The sequence below is a fragment of the Leuresthes tenuis genome, unplaced genomic scaffold (genome assembly GCF_036924035.1).
Source record: "Leuresthes tenuis unplaced genomic scaffold, fLeuTen1.0.hap1 SCAF_7, whole genome shotgun sequence".
NCBI lineage: Eukaryota > Metazoa > Chordata > Actinopteri > Atheriniformes > Atherinopsidae > Leuresthes > Leuresthes tenuis.
In genome coordinates, this window is record NW_027325361.1 from 16,223,688 (window position 1) to 16,246,461 (window position 22,774).

Below are 22,774 nucleotides of genomic sequence, written 5' to 3' on the forward strand. Positions count from 1 at the left end.
CTGTATAGCCCTTATGCAGTTGCCCTCTGAAAGCATTAATAAACATATTTCAATTAATCAAATCAGCACACCTTCAGGTTCATTTAGGTAATGATAAGTAATGGTGTGTCCACACTGCTCAAAACTGGAACCAGAAGTGGGACATTGTTCGCTTTTAACATAAATGTCATATTTGGTTGCTGTCAAGGTATTGGGCGTCTCTGAGAAACTTGGTCGTCTCCCTAATGAATTCCATGAAGTCCATCATCTCCTTGATCTTCCTTCTCTTCCTCTTCATTCTCGTCTTCGCACTGCTTGGCATGCAGCTTTTTGGCGGCAGGTAACCTTAAAAAGTCGCATGTATTCTCCTTGAATAAAAAACTAATGCTTGTATTTCAGTCAAACATGGCATATCAGTCCACAAAAGAAGGAAATCTAATGTAAAAAAGATTGTAATAAGTACTTCTTTTCCACTGGACAATGGTTTCAGACAAAAGCAATATTCAAGAAAATAGTTTAGAATAGATTAAATGGCCCTGTGGCCGATTCTCATTTGTTATATATTCACACACTGTGCATTTTGTTACCCACACAGCTATTGTTGCTTGGCTTCCCCCTGTGACTTTGATAAAAACTGAGACAGACACGCATGGCTTTGTGATAAACTGGTCTCAAGAACACAGAACAGACAAAAGGAAAAATCTGCACAAATAGCTGAAGTCAATGATAAAGAAAAAAACAGATCCAACGTTACAGTAACACGTGTCAAATCTTTTTTCACAGGTTCATCTTTGAAGACTACACACCAACAAACTTTGACACCTTTCCTGCTGCTATCATGACTGTCTTTCAGGTCTGAAAATAAACCTGACAAGTTCCTGCTTACAGTGAATCACATTATGCAGGAACTATTATCTTGCATGTAGCTATGTTTTAAAAAATAGCCATCTTGAACCAAGCTCTTTAGCGATGCTCGGGATAGTTTTGTAGAATATATTTTGTATGACTGTGTGCTGTGGTGGGTGTGTTTTCACAGATCCTCACTGGAGAGGACTGGAACGAGGTGATGTATAATGGTATTCGCTCTCAGGGAGGTGTGAAGTCTGGCATGTGGTCCTCCATTTACTTCATAGTTCTCACTCTTTTTGGAAACTGTATCCTCTTTTCTTTTAATGCAATACGTTTTTATCAACTTAGTTTTAATATTGATATTATTGTTGTTGTCATTTACAATCACTCGCAGATGTTACATAAAGCTTTATTACTAATATCTGATTAAGTGTGATGGGGTCAGATGCAGTGATCAGAACTGACATTGAACAAAACTCCAATAGGCAAAGCCGCTTGACTGACTGCAGGAAGTCAGTCAGCAGGCTCATCCGAAAACCGTCCTAATAGTCAGATAGTCCAGGAGCATGACCATGTTGTCAGGGACAAGCCACGACCAAAACCATCATATCCAACAAGGTAAAGTATCTGAACAAGTCCCTGGAAAGCTTGACACTGAGGAACTAAGACGGTCTGGCAGAGGATAACTGAAATCCAGAGAGTAAACAAAAGGTGTATTATGACCGATAACAAACAGATGTGCAATGATGGGAAACGGAACAAAGACTGAGAAAATGAACAAACGCTAAGTACGAACACAGGATTTTCAAGATGAAACAGGAAATGACGATATTATGACTGTGACAGACAGTGAGGAACACTTAGACCACCCTATACTTGGATTGCTGGACACTAATGTGTCCCACTACTCAGCACATCTGTTAATGTGTAGCTACTGTTGTATGACTCCTTAACATACCTGTGACCAGACACTCTGCTGAATGTGTTCTTGGCCATTGCTGTGGATAACCTTGCCAATGCACAAGAACTCACCAAGGTAATAAGACGTGAAAATATTTTAAGAAAATAGTCTGTTTCCTGTTTTAAGAGCTTCAATAGTTACGCCCTCCAGGTTGAACATAACAATCTTCCCACTATTTCATACACACCTCTGCTCTTTTCGCCCTCTCATCACTTGATTCAGTTTGATTATTAAATTCCCAGATGTTAGAGTTGTTCAGGTACCTTTTGCTCTTTTCCTCTTTTGGTCAGGATGAAGAGGAAGCAGAGGCAGCGTTCAACCAGAAACATGCTCTACAGAAGGCGAAGGAGGTTGGACCGTTGTCCTCCTTCATGTCTTCAGAGTAAGTGCTGTATGCAGCCTCTTCCTGCCTGACCTCCTCTCCTCCATCTATCTCTTTCTCCCTCTACCGCCCTTCCACTGGGGAATGTGTGCATAGGACTAGTATCTCTAGCCGTCAGTAGAAAGCTTGTCTATTGTTTTGTTCAATAAATTTAGATTATTCATGAAACTACGGCATGTAGACCAGGCAGGTCATCTAAAATAGAGGTTAAGATTCATAAAGGCAAAGCTTCAAGTTCTGCTGCTGGGTACATGCTGGCTTGAAAATGTCACGTAGGGGTTCCTGAGAGAATAAGTGTTGTCCCACTTCTGACTGATTTCACCCCCCCACCCACTGAGATATCTAGTCTCTGCCTGCTCCTAGCACTGAATTTTGCTCCAAAACGAAGCCTCCATGGTAATTGCTTACACTCTGGGGTGGGAGATGCTTATGTTGTCATGGCGACAGATTACTTAGGGTCCAGATTGAGATGGAGAGTCTATCGCAGTAATATAAAGTACTATTGCTATTATGGCAGTTCGCAGAAGTAACACAGAGGATTCTTACTTGTGGAAAGTTTGGTTGATAAAGTAATAGGAGTTTGCTTCTATACCAGAACAGATGTTTTTTTTTTCTCTGAAGGAACTGATTGCACATTGCCTAGTCGTTGGTGGTGGAAGTGCATGTGCATGAACAGGAGTGAGGACCTCGTGCTCTGTTTGCACACTGTTTATTGAGAGACAAACACTTTGCTGCATGGGCATGTCGGAGATCTTACACATGATTTTCAACATGAGCTTGTGTTATTTCTGTTTTCTTTCTTTTTGTGTTTTCATACATTTTATGGAAAACTGTGTCAATGGAAATCAAATCGGAACAAAAACAGAAAGAAAACTAGAAATATACATCAATTTCAGCTGACCTCACTGAGAGTCAGGCTCTTGTCAGAGCCCATTGAGAAGACTGGAATACCACAGGGTCATCTGGGCTGGCATCTCTTTTCAGAGCGGAGCCTCTGAACTTTAAGGGTTCCTGGTCTGATCTCACATGTCAGTTTTGAAAGCTCGGCTGTACCTGCCCCTGAAGACCTTAAAGAAACTTGCATGACAGCACTTGAAGTGGTGCATGTGGCAGGCTGGACTTTGCTTTGAACGCATGCATCTGGTCAGCATGATCAAAGGAAGAAAAACAAGAATTATGCACACACACTGATGGAAAATGCTTTCCACTCAGGGCAGGGCAAGGGAGGCTTGGAGTGTTTTCATTGTGTGTGCAGTTTTTCTTTTATGCTTAGTCTTTAAACCCTCCTCCAAATACTTTCTAGTATTCTGAATATTTTGAATCTCGGCTCGTTTAGTTCTACCAGCATGTCCTGACAGAATGCTAACATGTGAATGCCTCGAGATGGAAGTGGTGTTCAGAGCTGCATCCCTGTGTGGTGGTTTTCTCAAAAGAGTATTTAAATATGTTCTCTCTTACATGTGTTTGCTAAAGGAGCCCATCTCTGTGTTTTCTACCTGTACCCATACTGTAGCTCGAACTGTCTCCCTATCAGTGTTACTGTTGATGTTTATGAATGTCTTTTAATTGTTACTGAAACTGCTACCATCTTGTTTGTCAATGTGCCGCTTGGCTCCAATGGAGACACACAACAAAGTATCAAGTACCCCGCTGTTTCAGCATGGCCACTTAAAATAAGCAATTATAAGCAGAAATCACGATGTGCCTAGAATATTTATTAAATTATTTATGTGTGGGTTCCACTAAAAATAGCAGTTTTACCCTAAAGCAATGAATAACAAATTCAGAACAGCTGGTGAATTACTTTAACCGTCCGTATAGTTGTTTCACAAACTGTGGTCTTTGTGCGAGAGGTCGTTTTGCTGTGTGTCTCCTGGCCTGTTTTGTCTCTGCTCACAAAAGCACTAATGTCTTGTTTTCAACCAATCGCTCATTGATAACACGGACCACACAAGAGTTCACGCTCCAGTAAGTAACACTGTCTGTTCAGCTCTCTGAAACTCTCACTCACGCCTGCTTGATTTTGTTAACTGGGTAAATGTCTCACACTCATTTGTTCATGCTCTGTCCTGTACTGTTCCTCTCAACTCTACAATCTCATTTGGATCCATAGTCTTTTAGAAATATTCAACTAATTTCATTCTGCATCATAGTTTTTTTGTTACTGAAGTCACACAACAACTCCTGGCTTGGTTAATTATTCACCTAACATCGTCATTGATCCAGTAAATTGCTTCGTGTTGAAACGAAATTCCTCTTCGATGTTGGTATACTGCTTGAACATCCTATTCATTGTTATTGCTCATGTTTTGCTTGCTAATGTTCATGTCATAAAACAGAAATTTAATCAATAGAATGGTTATTTTAAGTCTTTCAAAATCCGTTTCAACACTGTAGTTTCACCTTTTCAGCCTATCAGATCACTTTTCAGCCTATCAGATCACCTTTTTGGAGAGTATGCTGCATGCGAATAAAAGACCAGGATCAAAATAGAATATGTAGATACAGCTAAAATGAAAATATCTCCTGTAACCTGCTAAAATTAAACTTACTTTAGACCTGTAGAATGCTGATGGTGGCACTGTTCCTACATGCTAACATTATATCTTGTCTTGCTGTTCCCAGGGGAAGCCGTAGGAGGCGGCCCTACCTGTACAGGAAAAGAGCCATACACCGCAGCCGGCCTACCTATTCCTTCTCCCTAGAGGAGGCCCACGGCAGTATCAGGGAGGGCCGCCCACCTCCGCCACTCAACCCCTCTAACTCTTTCATGTCCAGGAGAGAGAGGAGAAAGAGGATGACCATGTCAGTGTGGGAGCAGAGGACCAGCCAACTGCGAAGACACCGCCAGATGTCCAGCCGAGAGGTCCTGTTCAGTGGCCCCAGTGAGGAGAAAGACGGCCCTCCTGCTGCGCCCCAAGGCCAGCACGGACGTACGGTGTCACTGCACCGTAAGGCCATGCAGCACACACCATCAGAGAGTGTGAAGCACCAGACTGACCCCCTGATCTCCCCAGTTAAGAACCAGGCAGCTGGTTCCTCTATTTCTATGGACGTATCCCTGGATGCCACTCTCCCTGATGATATACCTGAACCACCGATGTCAGCTCTGGTACCAGAGTCACTGGATCCTACAAACGTGTCTCTCACGGATTCTGTATCCATGACCATACTAAAGCCTCCTGAATCTGAACCCATCACAGAAAGCAGAAAACTGGGTGTTAATCACAAACCTGCCAGTGAGCATCGTAGCCCCAGATTGAATGGTGAACGTCAGCACAAGCCTGTAAAGAAGTTCAGACCTCCAGATAACATTGACACACTGACTCCTGACATTGGAGGTCACGTTGAGATCAGGGGCAGGAAAGCGCTGCATCACTGTGACCATCAGAACGGGACCAGAAATCAAGCTTCTTCCCCTGGGAGCAGAGGGCAGTTAGCAAGTTGCGCCGTTGTCGGAGAGAAAAAGAGAAATCCTGGGAAAGGGATAGAGAAGGCAGCAGAGGCTGAAAACAAAGAGGAAGAGGTGGCCAAACTTGAAGAGAACAGGTGAGATAAATCAGCAAGTGTTTATTAAACTGCATTTTAGTAAATTGGTCTGGTAGACAAATGTTGAAAGAAAGAGGTATGGTTTAGAAAAATTACAGGAAAAAATGTTCATGTTTTCCTGTAAAGCGTGAGTAATAGAATAATGTCCAACCTAATATTAGCCTGCCTTTTGTAACATTCTGAACAGAATACATCTATCTGAGCTGTGACTAGTTAGAAGGTTAGAAATCACCTTCCTTTGCTCTGTTTGACCTGCATGAAAAATCTTACTGTTCTTTCCTTCCTGGGCACCTGCCCTTGTTACGGTTGTGCTCAATTGTCATGTCAGTAAAATGGTCAAAGTGATGAACAGAATGAGAGAAATAATGATCATCTTTCACAAACTTTGATCATTTCATGCAACTGCAGTAAGGTTACAAGTGTTATAGGATGACTGAATGAAAATCCAGATGAATCCAAAAAATAGTGACATGGGCGAAACAAATGTAAAAACCAGGAACATGCATGTCATACACTTACTTGGAAAAAAAAACAGGAATAACGGCTGGAAAGCTAGAAGCAAGGACTATTGACAATCGGGCAGAGAGGACCAGAAACCAGAGAGTTTATATACAGAGTAAATAATGACTGATCACAAACAGGTGTAGGTGGCAATAATAGAACAGTGGGATAGTCAAACACAAAATAAATGTGAATCAAACATCGGGAAAGTAATAGAGAGTAGCAAGGAAGCTAACATAAAACTGACAAAAACAATGGTCTCACTCCTAGTCCTTTTAGTCTCTGGTGTTGTGACATAATGCTTTTCATCATTACTCTAATTTTCCCACAAATACTTAAACTTGTCTTTTTAAAAGTAACACTCAGACTCTTCCTTGCTCATGCATTTGCACACACTTTTTATTTGGTATCGTCCACTCGTGTAATTTCTGCCTTCATCTACAGACAGGTTGATGTAGGTGAAGGAAGGAGCATTAACCCAAAAGAAACCCAGAGCCACTGTGGTGACCCATGTCCTCAGAAGCAGGAGGAGGCTCCACGGCAGGCAGATCTGTCTGCACCCGCTAACCCAGCGGATAGCACAGAAGAGAAGGAGACAGAGCTGGACCTGGGTAAATCTCAGCTCAGCTCCAGTGTGATTATTGAGGTGCCCAATGTGCAGCCATCTCTTGAGCTCTCCACAATCACAGGTAATAGCACACTTATGGTTTTCAGATGTTAGCATGGCAGCATTTTTCATAGTTATTCATTGGGGCATGCTAGAAGATCTGAGTGAGCCATGCAGTTAAAGAGACACACTCGATCTCTTTTCTTTTAGTATTATTCTACAGTCCTCACAGCTTACTGATTCAGTTTGGTGTAAACTCCATCCATCAGAATTTGTACATTTTTCCTTGACTTTAAGAGAACCCACACTAACCTAGTGGGAGAATGATGATTCTTAATCATCTTCTCTTGTCCCTCTTTAGTCAACAGTAAGGACCCTGAAACCTGTAAGTCAGAGAAGGAGGAAGCAGAAGAGACAAAGCCTGTCAACACTGTGACCCCAGACAGCATGTTCATCTTCAAACCTGACAACCCGTAAGTTCCTGCCGATCATGCTTCTCAGTGTAAACTCCCGATACTTTTTCTTCTACACTGCAGCAGTGCGGCCTTTTTATATGTGTGTCATATCATAATGTTTGTACGATGAGGGAATAATGGTGCTTTAAATTTTAAATGTTCTCAGAATCATTTTATCCCAGAACGTTTTCAAAATGTTTAAGGAACTGGGGCGAAGTTTGGGGAATATGTCTATATTGAGGCTGTGTGTCACTTAGCAAGAGGTGAAGAGGACCCCCGGAGGTTACCCAGAGCCAGAACAAGATAAAGTAATCCAAAATTATTATGTTTTTGTGTATGATTAACAGCTCAAAACTCGATTGATATGAGACTAATATTGAGCCTCATTACCACTCTTAATTGTCAGTATGAAAGTGAATAAGTGGAATTTTAATGATTTTATTTACGTTCGCATGTTGTTTAATCGTCATAATAATTTCAGTCTGATCACATTTTCTATTCAATGCTTAGTTGGTATGATTGCTCTGCTTCACATGGTCTCCTCTCTGCTCTTCTTCAGGGTGCGTCGAGCATGTCACTACGTGGTGAACCTCAGGTACTTTGAAATGTCCATCCTGCTGGTCATAGCTGCTAGTAGTATAGCACTGGCTGCAGAGGACCCTGTAGCCACCTCGTCTGACTGGAATAAGGTTGGTCTTCACTTCAGTGCACATATCCTTTCTCTGAAACATTAGCAGCGTTATAGAAGACAGGTTGTTTGTTTTTTTCAATTACTTTGAACCGCTCTATTGACCCCTGCGATCTAATTTCAGTTACTTTTTATCAGTGCACTGGGTCTTTTTTTTTATCCTCATGTTGTTTTGCCAAATGCTACAAAAGGTTAATTTTGATGGGGTTCGAGGATTAAATCGCTTCTGAGTGTGGAAAGTGAAGCTTTAGACACACTCAAGTTTATTCTTATGTGTCATATTGTGTTGCATTAGCACTGTTTGAAAGGGTTGTATCATACTGCTGAATGCCTTTAAGTGAGAAATGTTATGTATTCACTTTTATATCCAGTTAGTATATGACACTGTCCTTCTTTTGCCCTTCGGTCTGACCACCTTTATAGGTTCTGCGCTATTTTGATTATGTCTTCACTGGAGTCTTCACATTCGAAATGATTATAAAGGTGAGTTGCTCTGTAAATGACACATTAACACAGTATTGAATAGAATTTGTACACATTTTGACCAAAGGATGCTAAAATATCTTTTTCAGGGACGAAAATGTTTTTACACTCAAACAAGCAATATCTTGTTATAGTTCAATCTAAGTTAAATTAATAGTCAAATTAACACAATTTACCAGTTATTCGAAAAAAAAGTGAGAGGCACCGACCACTGGCCAGTGTTAGCCGTAAAGACACAAGTAGCAGTGTTTTATGACAAGCTGGATGATCTTTATAATCCACACAAAGAGACAGGAAGATCCCAGACTTACTCACTGCATGGTTCTGTGTTGTTCTCAGATGATTGACCAGGGTCTGATCCTTCATGATGGCTCTTACTTCAGAGACCTGTGGAACATCCTAGATTTCATCGTCGTGGTGGGAGCCCTGGTGGCGTTTGCCCTCACGTCAGTCACTTGATTTCTTGTGTAACTCATTTTAACAGTCTAAATTCTAATGTGTCTTTAAAAAGATCATATTTGGGGTTTTTAGGTCACATTTTTGTGAATTTGAAAGATCTGCAAAGTTAAAAAGCTCAGACTCCTCGGGAAAGAGTTATTTTGTCCCACAGAAAATATTGCTTCTTACATGCTGGAAACAGCTATTTTGTAGTCCTGGTTTTACTTTCCTTACTTGTTAACATCAGTGTGGAAGGCCTTTGCATAATACCCTTTCAGTGGGTAGCTCAGTGCATCTCAAATCAGTTTATACTTTGCCGATCAACTGACAAATTAGAGCAGACTTGGTGTTTCAGAATATGGCTTTGAATAGACAACTGCTCGAATTAAGCCTATCAGACAGAAGGTGACAAAAGCAATGCACCAAATGAGAAAAAGAGTGAGTCCCTCAAGTTAAAATGATGAACATGTAAATTAGCATAATCGAACATGTTCATCTGTTTCATTTCATTTTTAGCTCCATTATTGTTTGTTTAATGTCCCCTCTCTCTTGTTTTTCTTTCTTTGCGGACAATGCCCATTTGGGATGGACCAGCAGTAATGTGATGGGGTAAAAGACAAGAATTCTTCTTATTTTAGAACAAATATCAGCTTTGCACCCATTTTATTTTCAGAGAATGTGATAATGATGCTATGTGGCTGTGGTGGAATGCTCACACCTTTTGTCCCTCTGCTCAGAAACAACAAAGGACGGGACATTAAGACCATCAAATCTCTGAGGGTGTTGCGTGTTCTCAGACCACTGAAGACCATTAAAAGACTTCCTAAACTCAAGGTCAGATAAACTCTGTCTTTCAAGATTTTTTTGGTGCAACTATACTTGTGTTATTACTATGCTTGATCATTTTTGTCATGAGCAAATGAACAGAAAACAAATATATAACCAAGCAAGTGAAAAAAGCTAAAATATTACAAATAAAAGTAATAATAATAATAACAGATTTTCAAGTAAAACCCACACACATCATCAAGTTTTTTGTAGATCTTGGAGTTTTGGAGTTATTATTGATCAGCAGGACCACAAATATTACATTTAGTGACTTTATTTCTTCCCAGTGTCTATGATTATATACAATGATAGAGACCTACTTTATAGCATGAAAAAGACTTTGGTATCTCATCGCTTCTCTTTGCAAACCTAACAGTGAGGAGTTAATGGATTCAAAGACAAGCATGACGACATGTTGTCTATTGTCTTTGAGGCTGCGATCTCCAAAGCTCACACAGAGCCTGTTTGCACAGGGAAACAGGTAGTCAGTAAAAAATAAGAAAAGAGAGCAGATGCAAATCACAAACATGGAAACAGACGTACACATGCATTTACAGATAAAGGCTGATCACTGAAGATACTTAATGTGGTCCACAATGAATCACAAGTAAAATAAACTAGCAACTAGGTAACAAAAAAAAAAGAAAGTAGGAAAGTGCTATTGTATTATAAACTGAACGGAACTCAGAAGTTAAGAAATACTTGTCCTGAATACATGTCCCATGATTGAAACCTTATGAATAGGGTTGTCAAACAATTATTTTTTTTAATCGTGATTAATCACATTTAGAATCAAATAAACACAAAGAAAAAAATTATTTTATTTCTTCTTTCAAATAAAAAAGTGCATTGTAGACCCACTTGACACGACATATTTAAAAAACACAGCGCATAAAATGCCACAACTATGTGGTCTTAAAACTGCAAAGCAGGTAGTAGACAACAAACGACAAACAGAACAGGGCCTAATGACAGTTACATGAATGAAAAACTGCAGTCAATAGACACATCAGATTCAGAACTCTGAACTCTAGAAGAGGACAAACTGGGCCGCGATTAACCGCAATCAAAAAAAAAAAATGCATTCATTTTTTTAATTAATCACATCGCGATTAACGCATTAACTATGACAGCCTTACTTATGAATGATTAAAAGCAACCGCACCGTCCAAGATCAAATTGATTGTTTTTGTCACAAGATGCAGCAACACCGGCACTAGCAGCAGAGTTGGTACAGAAGGGAATGGCTGCAGGTTAAAAGAAGGCTTTTGTAGCCAAGGAGAAACTTGAGTTACAAGCTGTGTTTTTAAAGATATGGATAGAATTAAGTCTTTCAATTTGTACAATATTTGCGTGATATATCTCAAAGATGTAGTGGGACATAATGTGGGCATGACTCATCAATTTAAGTACGGCCTGTAACGTGTAAATGGTATTATGATGGGATATCCAATAAGCAACTTCTTTAAAACGTCTTGAATTTGGTGAATAGCAGAAATAATGCTGTGCTGTAGCCAGTGTCTGCAGCTCTGAACAGTCCTCAGTCCGTGACCTCACTCACCTTTCTAACATCCAATGTGTCGCTCTCTTCCAGGCGGTGTTTGACTGCGTAGTGACCTCTCTAAAGAATGTCTTCAACATCTTAATTGTCTACAAGCTGTTCATGTTCATCTTTGCCGTCATTGCTGTGCAGCTCTTCAAAGGGAAGTTCTTCTACTGCACCGACAGCTCAAAGGACACACAGAAAGACTGCCAGTAATCCTACTTTACCTGCTCTGTTCTTCCTTCATACTACTGAGCCGACTTATAAGTTACACCAATATCTGATCCTTCTTTAGCTTAATCTTTTTATTTCTGTTACTATGTTTCTTTATCTAGATAGTAAACATTTAGGGTTTGTTAACTTAAGTGTTTACTGTGTTAACACTTAACTGTATTTCAGTTTTCCTTTTTCGCACTTGCCTTCTGTTCATGGATCTTGGCTGTTTTGTCTTTCCACTCCAGGGGTTACTACATTGACTACGGGAAGGACAAGAAAGAGGTGAAGAAAAGAGACTGGAAGAGGCATGAGTTTCACTATGACAACGTCATCTGGGCTCTTCTCACACTCTTTACGGTTTCCACCGGAGAGGGATGGCCTCAGTGAGTACTGACTGGAATCGGGCCAGTTTTCCTGTTGAACGAGAAAATTCATTAAGAGCTTTTCCACATATCACTTTCCTTCCGTAGAGGGCTTGTTATTTTGTTAGGTCGTCAGTGTTATAACCTTTTGAGATCTGGCTTGTTCTTTTGTAGCTGTCAAATCTGACCTTTGATGAGGGAAATATGATGGACATGATTAATCAAAATTTTAAAAAAACATTTGTCCGGTCATGCCAATTTATGCCAACATTTCACTGACAGCGCCTATGGGTTTGTACTTGTCCAGCCCTTGTTAATTGACTGCTGCTGCGGAAACAACAGAAAATTATTTCCTCTGCATAGCAATTAACATTTGATCCGCCCCAGTAAACAAATACTTCCAGATCCTAAAAGCTGTGTTGGTTTTGCACATAACTTTTATGAAAAAAAAAACAGTGTCGTACATTTAAAATGACTCCTTCGCTTGTTCATCTGTCCTGCTGGACTGGGTGCTTTTGTTCTCCCTTGTTTCTTTTTTTTTTTTGGCTTAAATTTTGATTATGTCTCTGCTCCGCCAGGGTCTTGCAGCACTCTGTAGATGTGACAGAAGAGGACAGGGGTCCAAGCCACGGCAACAGGATGGAGATGTCGCTCTTCTATGTCATCTACTTTGTTGTCTTTCCTTTCTTCTTTGTTAACATCTTTGTGGCTCTCATCATCATCACCTTTCAGGAGCAGGGGGATAAGATGATGGAGGAGTGTAGCCTGGAGAAGAACGAGGTGGGGGAGAATTCATTAATGCACGATCTGCAAACACTTTTTTTGGTTTTGCACTTTTTACTAATTCTTGTCTCTCAGATAAACAACAGCATACTCACTTTAGACAGAAATTAGACATTCGGGCAGCAGTTCAATAAGGAGAGATCAGCCAGAAAGACTAAACAAAATGTATTGTTGTACAAATAATTTGAAAATAAATGTTTGCCAATTAGATTCCAACAGTGTCATGGTGGCGCATGACATGATGGAGGAAAGCGAAAGGTACTTCAGTGTAGATGCTGGTGGTGGATTTAGCTGGTTGCAGACATCTGATGAGACGTGTTGCTGGGCATCGGCAAGAGGTGGAGAAGAAGAAATGGGTGGCATGAGAGACAGTTTAGAAGGAGAGAGACAGAACAGAAGAGTTTGTCAAAAGGATGGGGAACATATGAATTGTTACAAAGAGTAGTGGACAAGAAGACCATTGGACTAGTGAGGTGGCGTTAGAACTGAGAATGAAGAAAATCGCAAAGGAAAAGCCCACACACAAGGGAATAAGAGCAGATGGGAGGTAACAGGTCTTTCTCACTGAAATTATGTCACAGCTTGATGTTAAAGTGCCAAAGCAACTTTGCAAGTTCCTTAAGTTTTCTTGGAAATTACCCTACCAGCTTGATAAAGCTTTCCTGTGGAATTTTCCCAAACTCAACCAGGTTGGATGGGGGGCATTGGTGCACAGCTATTTTCAGATCTCAACCAAGAAGCTTTTCGAAGTTCAGGTTTAAAATCCTGTATTTTCTTGGTGGTGTGCTTCAGGTTGTTGTGTTTCTTAAATGAGTGAGCCTTCGCTCCATCCTGAGATCATTAGCACTCTAGGAATCCCTCCTTTCCTCTGACTCCTGCTCAGAAACACAAAGTGATGCTACCATCACCATATTTGACTGCAGGGATGGTATTAATGAGGTGATGCTCAGTGCCATTGGTATTTCTTAGGTAATAATTAAATCAGAGGATTTGTTTATTGTCTCTCATTTAGGGGCATTTTGGCAAACTTGCAACAGACATCATGTGCCTTTAAGTGGCAAATGGCTTCTGTCTGGCTACTCTACCATAAACACCTGATTGATGGAGTGCTGCAGCAACTTGTCACTGTAAGGTCATCTCGTCTCCTTTAAGGAATTCTGGATCTCATTCATAGTAACTAAGCCCTTTCATCCCTGATCAGCCATTTTGATGTAGCAGCCAGATCTTAGGAAGTCTGATGGCGGTGTCTTAACCTTTTCCATTTTAAAATCATGGAGGCTTCTGTGCTTTTAGTGCTGCACTTTTTTTTATACTTGACATTATCCTGTTTCACAGATCAGGGTACAGTTCTCCTCATTTTGTTCTTTAATTTTTTCTCCAACACATGCCATCACATTAGACACCTTATACAGGCATTGTGTGCCTAATTAGTTATGTTCAGAGGATTCATTTAGGCAGGTAGACTCCATTAAAGTAGTAGAAGAATCCTAATAACTTCTGATAGAAGTATGATACACCAGAGCTCAGCTGTCATTACAAAGGGTCTGAATACTTCTGTAAATGGGAGGCTTAAGTCTTTTTTTTTGTTTGTTTTTGATTCTGAGTAGAGTGAAAAATCAATGAATACATTTTTTACAAGATTTTTGCTGCTTCTTGACCGAACAATTTCTTCTACCGACATTCAGTAATATTAGACACTGGTCACAGGGGAATGCTAAATTAATCAAAAACAGCCTCTTGCAAATGCCACAACATTTTGCAGTTGTTCTGTTTATAATCATCTGTAATCTTCCTGCATGTCATCTCTGTCTAATCAGAATTTCCATGTTTCCTTGTTTAAAGCTATTTCTTCCCTTATATATAGGTCTTTTCTTTGTATTTAGGTAAAATCAAATTAACATTGTTTCATTGTCTCATCCCTTTGCCTTTCCTGTTTGTTCTGTTCTTTGTGGATTTCAGAGGGCATGCATAGACTTTGCCATCAGTGCGAAGCCTCTGACTCGATACATGCCTCAGAACCGGCACACGTTCCAGTACCGTTTGTGGCATTTTGTAGTGTCACCTTCTTTTGAGTACACCGTCCTGGCTATGATAGCCCTCAACACCATTGTATTGATGATGAAGGTGAGAACCATGAGTGCGATAACAAAAGACAAATCACAGAAGATAGTATTTCAACTGTGGATTTTGAATGAATATAAGAATTAAAGTACAGTCGCTGATCTCTGCAGCTCTTTCTTCTCTCTGCCTCCATAAAATTAACTTGCCACTGCTAGCACTTGATTCTCAGATAATCCAAGATTTATCACTCCTAATGGATGCTCGGGTATCACAGCACCACCTCAACACACTTACATTTTCAATTGGATCTGATGATGTTTTTCTCACCCTTCCATCATCAGTGTTTATTTCCTGCTTTGGCCTTTTCTTGGGCTGTTCAGACACAAAGACAGACAAAACCCTGAGTGACTCAGCCGGCATTAAATATTGATCGATAATGTCCAGGCGCTTCTATTTAACATGACCTCATTAACTGTGGCTGCCGGCCCTAGAGGAATGGCTCCTTTTATAGTGCCACAGATGAGAGGTGCAGAGACAGAGGCACTATTTATGGGTCTGGAGGAATCTTCCATCAACCTGTAGATCTGCAGGGTGCAGACATGAAGTTCACACTGATATCAGAGAGGAGGTTGAACTGCAGTGAATTGGTCTGGGAATACTCCCCTTTTAGATCTTACTTACAACACAAATCACTTCATAGTTTAACCCCTGCCAACCTTCGCATTTCCAGTATTACTCCGCCCCACCAGCATATGACGCCGTACTGAAGCACCTGAACACAGCTTTCACCGTGCTCTTCTCTGTTGAGTGCGTACTCAAGATCCTGGCCTTTGGCTTCCTGGTGAGACCAAAGAACAACACATAGTCTGAAGGTGCATTTGAGAACTCCTGAATTGAATCAGCATTTTTCCTGTTTCAACAGAACTATTTTCGAGACACTTGGAACATATTTGACTTCATCACCGTCTTGGGCAGCATCACTGAGATTGTGGTAGACTTGCAGGTAATGGTACAAAGAGAGTGGATATTTTCCCCCTTGAGTTGAAGAATTAGACATCAGGCTGATTTCATTTCACTCCAACTGCCTTTTTCTCCCGTCTCTCTGTTTCTCTGCCAGCGTATCGACACATTTAACATGAGTTTCCTGAAACTGTTCCGAGCTGCACGTCTGATCAAACTGCTGAGACAAGGTTACACCATCCGTATCCTCCTGTGGACCTTCGTTCAGTCTTTCAAGGCCTTGCCCTACGTCTGCCTACTCATTGCTATGCTCTTCTTCATCTATGCCATCATTGGCATGCAGGTCAGAAGTAGACAGACATTGATCAGGGTCTGCCTCCTGAATCTCATGTGTATTTGTTTCATGGTGAAATAAAATCTTTTACAATGGCAGAGTTTACGTTTTGCACCACGGATTTTGATGGGGTTTTTTTTTTGTTTTCATCTTTGAATATTTATGCGTAAATTAGGTGTTTGGAAACATTAAACTGAATGAGGAGACTCACATCAACCAGCACAACAACTTCAAAAGCTTCTCTGGTGCTCTGATGCTGCTGTTCAGGTAGGACACTGGCAGACTCCATCTCTACACTAGCAATAATTTGTCACCTAACTATACTTTACTTAAACCATAAGTTCAACACCAGTTCTCCAGAATAGCTTCTTAACTCCGTATCTCTTAAATGGATCCTGGAAGCTACTCTTGCGTTTCCGCATTTGGTTCACTGGATAAAAACTTTTTCAAGCGCAGTTTGAACGATGTTGCTAGGTTACAGTAGTAAGCCTTTGCTCTCTTCATACCCAAAGGGCTACTCAGTGTCAGTGGGTGATAGACACTGCAGTGTACCACTTTTCTCCTCAACAAATAGCTTTGCAGATCCTTTGAGAGTCTCTTCTTTGTTGAAAAGCATCAACAGGATCACATAATGCGACAGAGTTCATTTTGTGTGTCTTTAAAAATTAAAAAAACCCACATGTTCAGATGTGAAAACATATCCCATTCAGTCTTGCTGTTTAAAATCTACATATCAGATTAGAGGCAAAAATAACTGGCTTGCACTAAATAAACAATAACAATAAATAAAGTTTTGAAAAAAAGTAACTTTATAAAGCAATGGCATTTCCGTTAGAAAGATTGGAACATTTAGTTTTGTGTAATATGACCTAAAACATCATCAAAAGTCCTGATGGAAGATGTCAAAAGTTTTGACTGATCTGCACATGATCTTTACTGAGCTGCCAGAATCAAGAGGACTGGACAGAGAGCTGTCAGAATTTTAGCAAAACAAAACAACTCATCCCATCTGAGAACATTGTTATAATGTTATCGTGGCCTTTGTGCTGCATGTGGGCAATACAGTCTACTCAAAAACCAGATCTCAACAGAAGGTTTGCCAATCACCAAAGTCAGAGTGCTGACCTTAATCTAATATAAACGCTGTGGAAGGACCCGAAGCGATCTGTTGGTGTGGGTAAACCCACCAACATCCCACAAATGAAGTTCTGAACTGAGGAGTGGGCTAAATATCTCCAGGCTGGTTTTATTTAACTGCATTGCTTTTTTTCTACTTTTGTAGCTTATGTGAAAATTAGAAGATGTTCTGGATGATTTTGTGTTGACATAAAGAAAATTCCAAAAGTACGTTGGTATGTTTCTGAAGTGGGTGGCACAGGTTTTTGCTTGATCCACACACAACTGATCAAAGCACGATCGGTACTGTGAGTCCTAACCAACCATCCTTCCTCCTAATGTTGTATGATGTGTGAAACCCAGGAGTGCCACAGGGGAATCATGGCAGGAGATCATGTTGTCGTGTTTGGGAGGACAGAAGTGTGAAACGGATCCCTCTCTTCCCCTGGCAGCAGTGACGAATGATCACAAGAGTGGCTGTGGCTCTGACTTTGCCTATTTCTACTTTGTCTCCTTCATCTTTTTCAGCTCTTTCCTGGTAAGACAAGATGATAAGAATGTAGTCTCTGTAGTTGCAACAAAAATGCTCCTTCTATCTTTATGCAAAGCTCCACCACTTCTTGTTTCTTGTCTTCCATCCAGATGTTAAATCTGTTTGTAGCTGTGATCATGGATAACTTTGAATATCTTACAAGAGACTCTTCAATTCTCGGTCCACATCACCTGGATGAGTTTGTTAGAATCTGGGGGGAGTATGATCGTGCTGCCAGGTCAGTTTCTCTGAGTCGTTTCACTTGTGTTTCAACATTACATCTGAAAAGCAGCCGCACACATACTAAACTCAGTTTTACATTGGAATGACATGATCGTGCCAAATTGCAGTATAATGTGAATCGTTGAAAAAAACTCAGTTCGTAGTTTGGCATTATGTATACAGTTAGCACACCTAAAGATGAAAGTAAATCATACCTTTACTTGGGGGCTTTTTTGTCTCACTTACACTTGAATGAGCATACAGGCAGGAGGCAAATACTGACATAAATGGCTGAAAGACCACTGCTTTGACGCTCATTCCAAATAAATACACTTTGCACACTTCAATCCTTCCTCTACACAATAATTAGTTTTGGTCTTTCTAACTTTAATTGGATCATTTATCTCCCCACAGTCATATATGTTACTCTAAAACTTCTGCTCAAGAAGATTTTGTTTGTCTGTGCACATCTAAAATCTGAGCTGAATCAGAGTTACAGGTAAATATGAGTTGAAGCTAGTGTTGAAGCCGTTATTCACCCAACAGGCATTCCACTACGCCACAACTCAGATGTGGTCAGGAAACATATTTGTATGCATTTTTTAAACAATGGGGCAATGTAAATACAATTTTGAGAGTTAAATAAAACTGTCAACTGTATAAAACAATATATTTTTAGCTACTGTCATGAACTGGTTCGAGGTTAACGTCAAAGACAGACGGAGAACACATGCTGGAAACCAATTTTGTACATACTACAAGTAAATTAAAGTTGTAAATGACACATTTACAAGTAGTAATGTAGGGAATGGATGAGAGAGTTAGATCAGACAACTACAGGGATTTTGTACTTGGTAAAAAATGACTGATACACTGGCATAATTTGAATAATACTATTCTACAACTTTTTTAAATCTCCACAGGGCCCTTGAGACACTGTTTTCTGCCACAATTACACTGGATGTAAAAACACTTGAGTTACTGGTAACATAACTGTGCAACATTTTTAAACACACCATCAGTAAAAATTTAATTATTTATTAACTCATTTTAAACTTTCAAGTCAAAGGTTTACATCATGGGATGTGAACGTAGGTAGTGCACAGCATGTATGAGTGGCGGATAAAGGAGTTATAATGTGCAAACAAAACAAAGTTGAACTAAACTAACATAACAGACCATGGTGGCTGAATACCTGTGGTGTAGAGCAAAGAGATATGTTAGATGAAAGTCAGGACTTAAGTAAGAACAGGATTTCCTGGGTCCACAGGTGTCCCAGATCACTCTAATCATCCAGTAATAGAATAAGATAAAGGTTAATACCATAACCACCCACAAGATGATCCACTGGGGATGCAGTCTGCCTTAAGTTAGTGCACAGTGTGCTGTTCACTTCTGCATGCTTATAGGATTTTTTTCTGAGGCGTCTGGTCAACTTTGACACTCCATGTCACATATGTCCATTTCTGCACACAACAGTGCGCAACAAAGGCACGTTAGTCCCAGCTTGAAAAGCTTGTGTCTTCAGAGTCCACTCTGGACTGATTAGTTGGTTCCAGCAGAAATTCAATGTAAAGAAAGCAATTAATTGGATACAAAAATCCCTGAGTTCAACACAAGTCACTAGACAATATTAGATCAGAAAATGACAAATATTAAAATGCCTGTTAGAATCCCTGCAAATCAACTGTTTGGACATCATATAGAAATGCAAGCTAAAACGGGGGGAATGAAGATATAGAAAAAAGAAACTGCATTTCAGGCTAAACTAATAACCTCATCTGATAATTTTGCATTTTTTCCCTACGTCCCTTATTAATACTGTGGAAGCCTTGAAGAGAGCAGTCCTGTGTGTAGTTGGATGAAGGTAAATACTATCTCTGTTACAAAAGGGAGTCAAAAACACCGCACTGCAACTTTAAAAACAGTTACAGGTTCTCAACAATGTGGGGCAAATAAGCATCTAACCAGTAACAGAAAAAATAATGAATAGAAAATCCTATGATCAAGGATTTGGTCAAATTTTTTCGATGTAATGTAATGCTGCTGTATTCCATGTTTAAACATGGCGACAGAGCTTTATTGTGCACTCTGTATGTTTTGACTAATCAGCTAAAGACATGTATGTTCTTTCCAGTGGTAGGATCCATTATAAGGAGATGTACAAAGTTGTACGCACTATCTCACCACCTCTGGGCTTTGGAAAGAACTGCCCCCACAGGGTGGCATGCAAGGTTTGGTTCCCCATGTTAACGAAACTCTCTTTCCCACGCGAAAGCCTCTTTCGCGTGGGATCCTTCCTGACTTCCTCCTTTCCTTTCCTTTCCTTTCGTTCCCTGACTATCACCACCCCGCTTGACCTTTAGGGATGTCTTACTCAAGTTAAAGAATGACAATACTTCAGTCTCAGGGTACTAAGACACAGGACATCCCTCACTTGCCTAGATTTATAGATGATTTAACCAAACACTTAAAAGTTTGCTAGAAATTATTGCGGTATCTGAGGGAATTCTGTCTCTTTCTGCCTTTTGGATCTGGGCATAAATGTTTGTAATCCTCTCTCACACACATGAACTGCTACCCAGCGTAAGTAGTTAATATTGTACCAGATCCAGTGAGGCTGTCATTCCTTTCCTCATCCTGTCCAAGGAGTTCTTATACCCCAGATTTCTATGCCCTGTTGTTGGCATAGAAAGGCAACAACCTGCTTTATTTCTCCTACTTTGTGCCCTCCCAGTGTGTGATGCATTAAAATAATCCTTTCTCTTGTATCTCCTCCACTCCTCTTCTTCTCTTTTCAACCTCACTCCTCCCTGTGCTCCTTTTCTCCACCATCCCTTGGGAATGCACTCCCCTGATGCCTCCACCCTTATTAAATTTCTTCTCCAACACATTACCCATCTCTTTCTTTCCCTCTTCCTCTCCCTCCCTCTTTTTTTTCCCCCCTCTTCCCCATCCATCTTCATGGCTACCTGGCGCCACCCAGTGGTCGTATCCATTACACTGACATGTATGAGATGTTGACCAACATGTCACCACCTCTAGGCCTGGGCAAGAAATGCCCCTCCAAGGTGGCATATAAGGTAGACTGAACATCGGAGAAAGACTCTGTTTTAATCAGCAGAGATGAAACTTCATTTTGTGTGTCAGACATTGGATAAATGGAGCATCTTTTGTGTTGATTATTCAGAAATGTTTGTTGCAGTATTTGTCCATTGACAGATAGTGAGTGCTAACTACTGCAATGATTTGCTTGTTTGCTTTGCATCTTGGCAGAGAACTAAGACATCATTATCTGTCTGCTGACATCTGATGGAAATATATTGCTGTCGATTCAACATGAGTTAAAGGGCATTCATGAGAAAGTTGTTAAATATCTACACGCTAGATATTGTCACTGGAAGAAATCCACTGTCATTTGTGTTCTTGCCTTTCATACTTAACTTCTTGGCCTCTTACATCTACCTGTCTGCATGTGCCTGCTGCCACAGTCCAGTGCTGTATCTGTGTTTTTTGTTTGTCTGTTAGTTTTTTAATAGGGTCTCTGTGTACATGTCATTTGGAGTATGTGTGAGTAGATCTGCAAGCATGCTCAGTCACAGATGTGTCATATAAACAGAAAGTTTTGTATACTTTAGCTACAGGACAAAAGTGGGCAACACTGATCTTTCTGGGTTTTTTGTTCAATTGGCTTGTATATTTCATCTCATTTTGATTTTTTTTGTTTTTTAAATATCACCGAAAACATGTCCTATTATTATCTTATATGAACATGAAATAATAATTTATTCTAGGAAATAATTACATGCTTGCCCTCTTTGCCCTCCTGTACCCATCACTTTAGTCTAACTTCAGAGTTAATTTGATTTAAATAAGTCATTAAGCTACTTTGAAACTTAGCAGCAGGAAATAATGATTTGATTGGAAACTCGATCGGTTACCATTTTTGCTAAATTAGTCAGTATTTAGCACAGCAGGATAGGGAAGTTATATTGAAATACCATTGCAATGCGCTCACTTGTGTTAATATGTATAGATGTACTGCGTGATGCCTGACTAAAACGCTTTCTTTGTTACCATCAGAGACTTGTCCTCATGAATATGCCTGTGGATGATGACATGGCCGTCCACTTCACATCAACTCTCATGGCCCTCATTCGCACTGCCCTCGAGATCAAGATAGCCAGAGGTTAGGCATGCTGTCAAAACACGCCACCCTTTATTTACTGTGATAAAGCTTAAAAAATATTTGAATGTACCCACCTTTCTGTATTTTCCTTTTTGATCTTCAGGTGGAGAAGACAGAAATCAGATGGATTTGGATCTGCAGAAGGAGATTGGTGTCATCTGGCCTCACCTTTCTCAGAAGACTCTGGACCTGTTGGTTCCGATTCACAAAGGTAAAATAAGCATCTTGGCTGCTACTGGACAGCACAATAATCTACATATTGAAGAAAAGACAGATATGCATTTTTGCTGTATGGTTTGTGGTGGAGCTTTGAAGGGTAATGTTTATGGTCTGATGGTTTCTGCTTTCTCCCTCACAGCCAGTGACATGACCATAGGGAAGATCTATGCCGCCATGATGATCATGGATTACTACAAGCAGAGCAAAGCCAAGAAACTGCGACAGCAACTGGAAGAACAGGTATTTTACTTTCTAATTGTGAATATCGTTTTGTTTTCTCTTCAGATTTTTTATCAATGTTAAAGTTTATTGCTATTTCTTAATGTACATAGTTAAACACAAATATCTGTAATATGAAATAGCTACTAAACTAACTAATTGTTATATTCACAACTTTGCATTGAATGGAAAACCAAGAGTCCTGGTCTCACCAATCGCAGATGGCTGGCCATAAGCACAACGCGTCAATAGACGTAAATAGATGTAATTGTCCATACAAGGTACAAACCAGGCAGAC

The 22,774-nt window shown here is 40.2% G+C and overlaps 1 protein-coding gene across 6 annotated transcripts in view; it reads left to right on the top strand.

Annotated features, from left to right (window-relative positions):
- The window catches only part of cacna1ea (calcium channel, voltage-dependent, R type, alpha 1E subunit a), a 61,309-nt gene that overhangs the window by 32,067 nt on the left and 6,468 nt on the right, over positions 1-22,774 (top strand). For 2 of the 6 annotated variants that reach the window (XM_072389536.1, XM_072389538.1), the window contains 27 exons: positions 188-319; positions 763-832; positions 1,016-1,133; positions 1,797-1,864; positions 2,080-2,171; positions 4,797-5,720; positions 6,666-6,910; positions 7,190-7,301; positions 7,843-7,972; positions 8,395-8,454; positions 8,794-8,900; positions 9,487-9,501; positions 9,630-9,726; positions 11,315-11,475; positions 11,725-11,862; positions 12,420-12,621; positions 14,584-14,748; positions 15,416-15,526; positions 15,608-15,688; positions 15,803-15,988; positions 16,155-16,246; positions 17,459-17,633; positions 17,738-17,865; positions 20,836-20,932; positions 21,933-22,038; positions 22,142-22,249; positions 22,397-22,497. In XM_072389536.1, the coding sequence (XP_072245637.1) occupies positions 188-319; positions 763-832; positions 1,016-1,133; positions 1,797-1,864; positions 2,080-2,171; positions 4,797-5,720; positions 6,666-6,910; positions 7,190-7,301; positions 7,843-7,972; positions 8,395-8,454; positions 8,794-8,900; positions 9,487-9,501; positions 9,630-9,726; positions 11,315-11,475; positions 11,725-11,862; positions 12,420-12,621; positions 14,584-14,748; positions 15,416-15,526; positions 15,608-15,688; positions 15,803-15,988; positions 16,155-16,246; positions 17,459-17,633; positions 17,738-17,865; positions 20,836-20,932; positions 21,933-22,038; positions 22,142-22,249; positions 22,397-22,497 (4,021 nt within the window). Of the gene's footprint in view, positions 1-187; positions 320-762; positions 833-1,015; positions 1,134-1,796; positions 1,865-2,079; positions 2,172-4,796; positions 5,721-6,665; positions 6,911-7,189; positions 7,302-7,842; positions 7,973-8,394; positions 8,455-8,793; positions 8,901-9,486; positions 9,502-9,629; positions 9,727-11,314; positions 11,476-11,724; positions 11,863-12,419; positions 12,622-14,583; positions 14,749-15,415; positions 15,527-15,607; positions 15,689-15,802; positions 15,989-16,154; positions 16,247-17,458; positions 17,634-17,737; positions 17,866-19,986; positions 20,084-20,835; positions 20,933-21,932; positions 22,039-22,141; positions 22,250-22,396; positions 22,498-22,774 lie in introns of all 6 variants that reach the window. The other 4 variants (XM_072389539.1, XM_072389540.1, XM_072389537.1 and 1 more) reach the window with 3 other exon arrangements.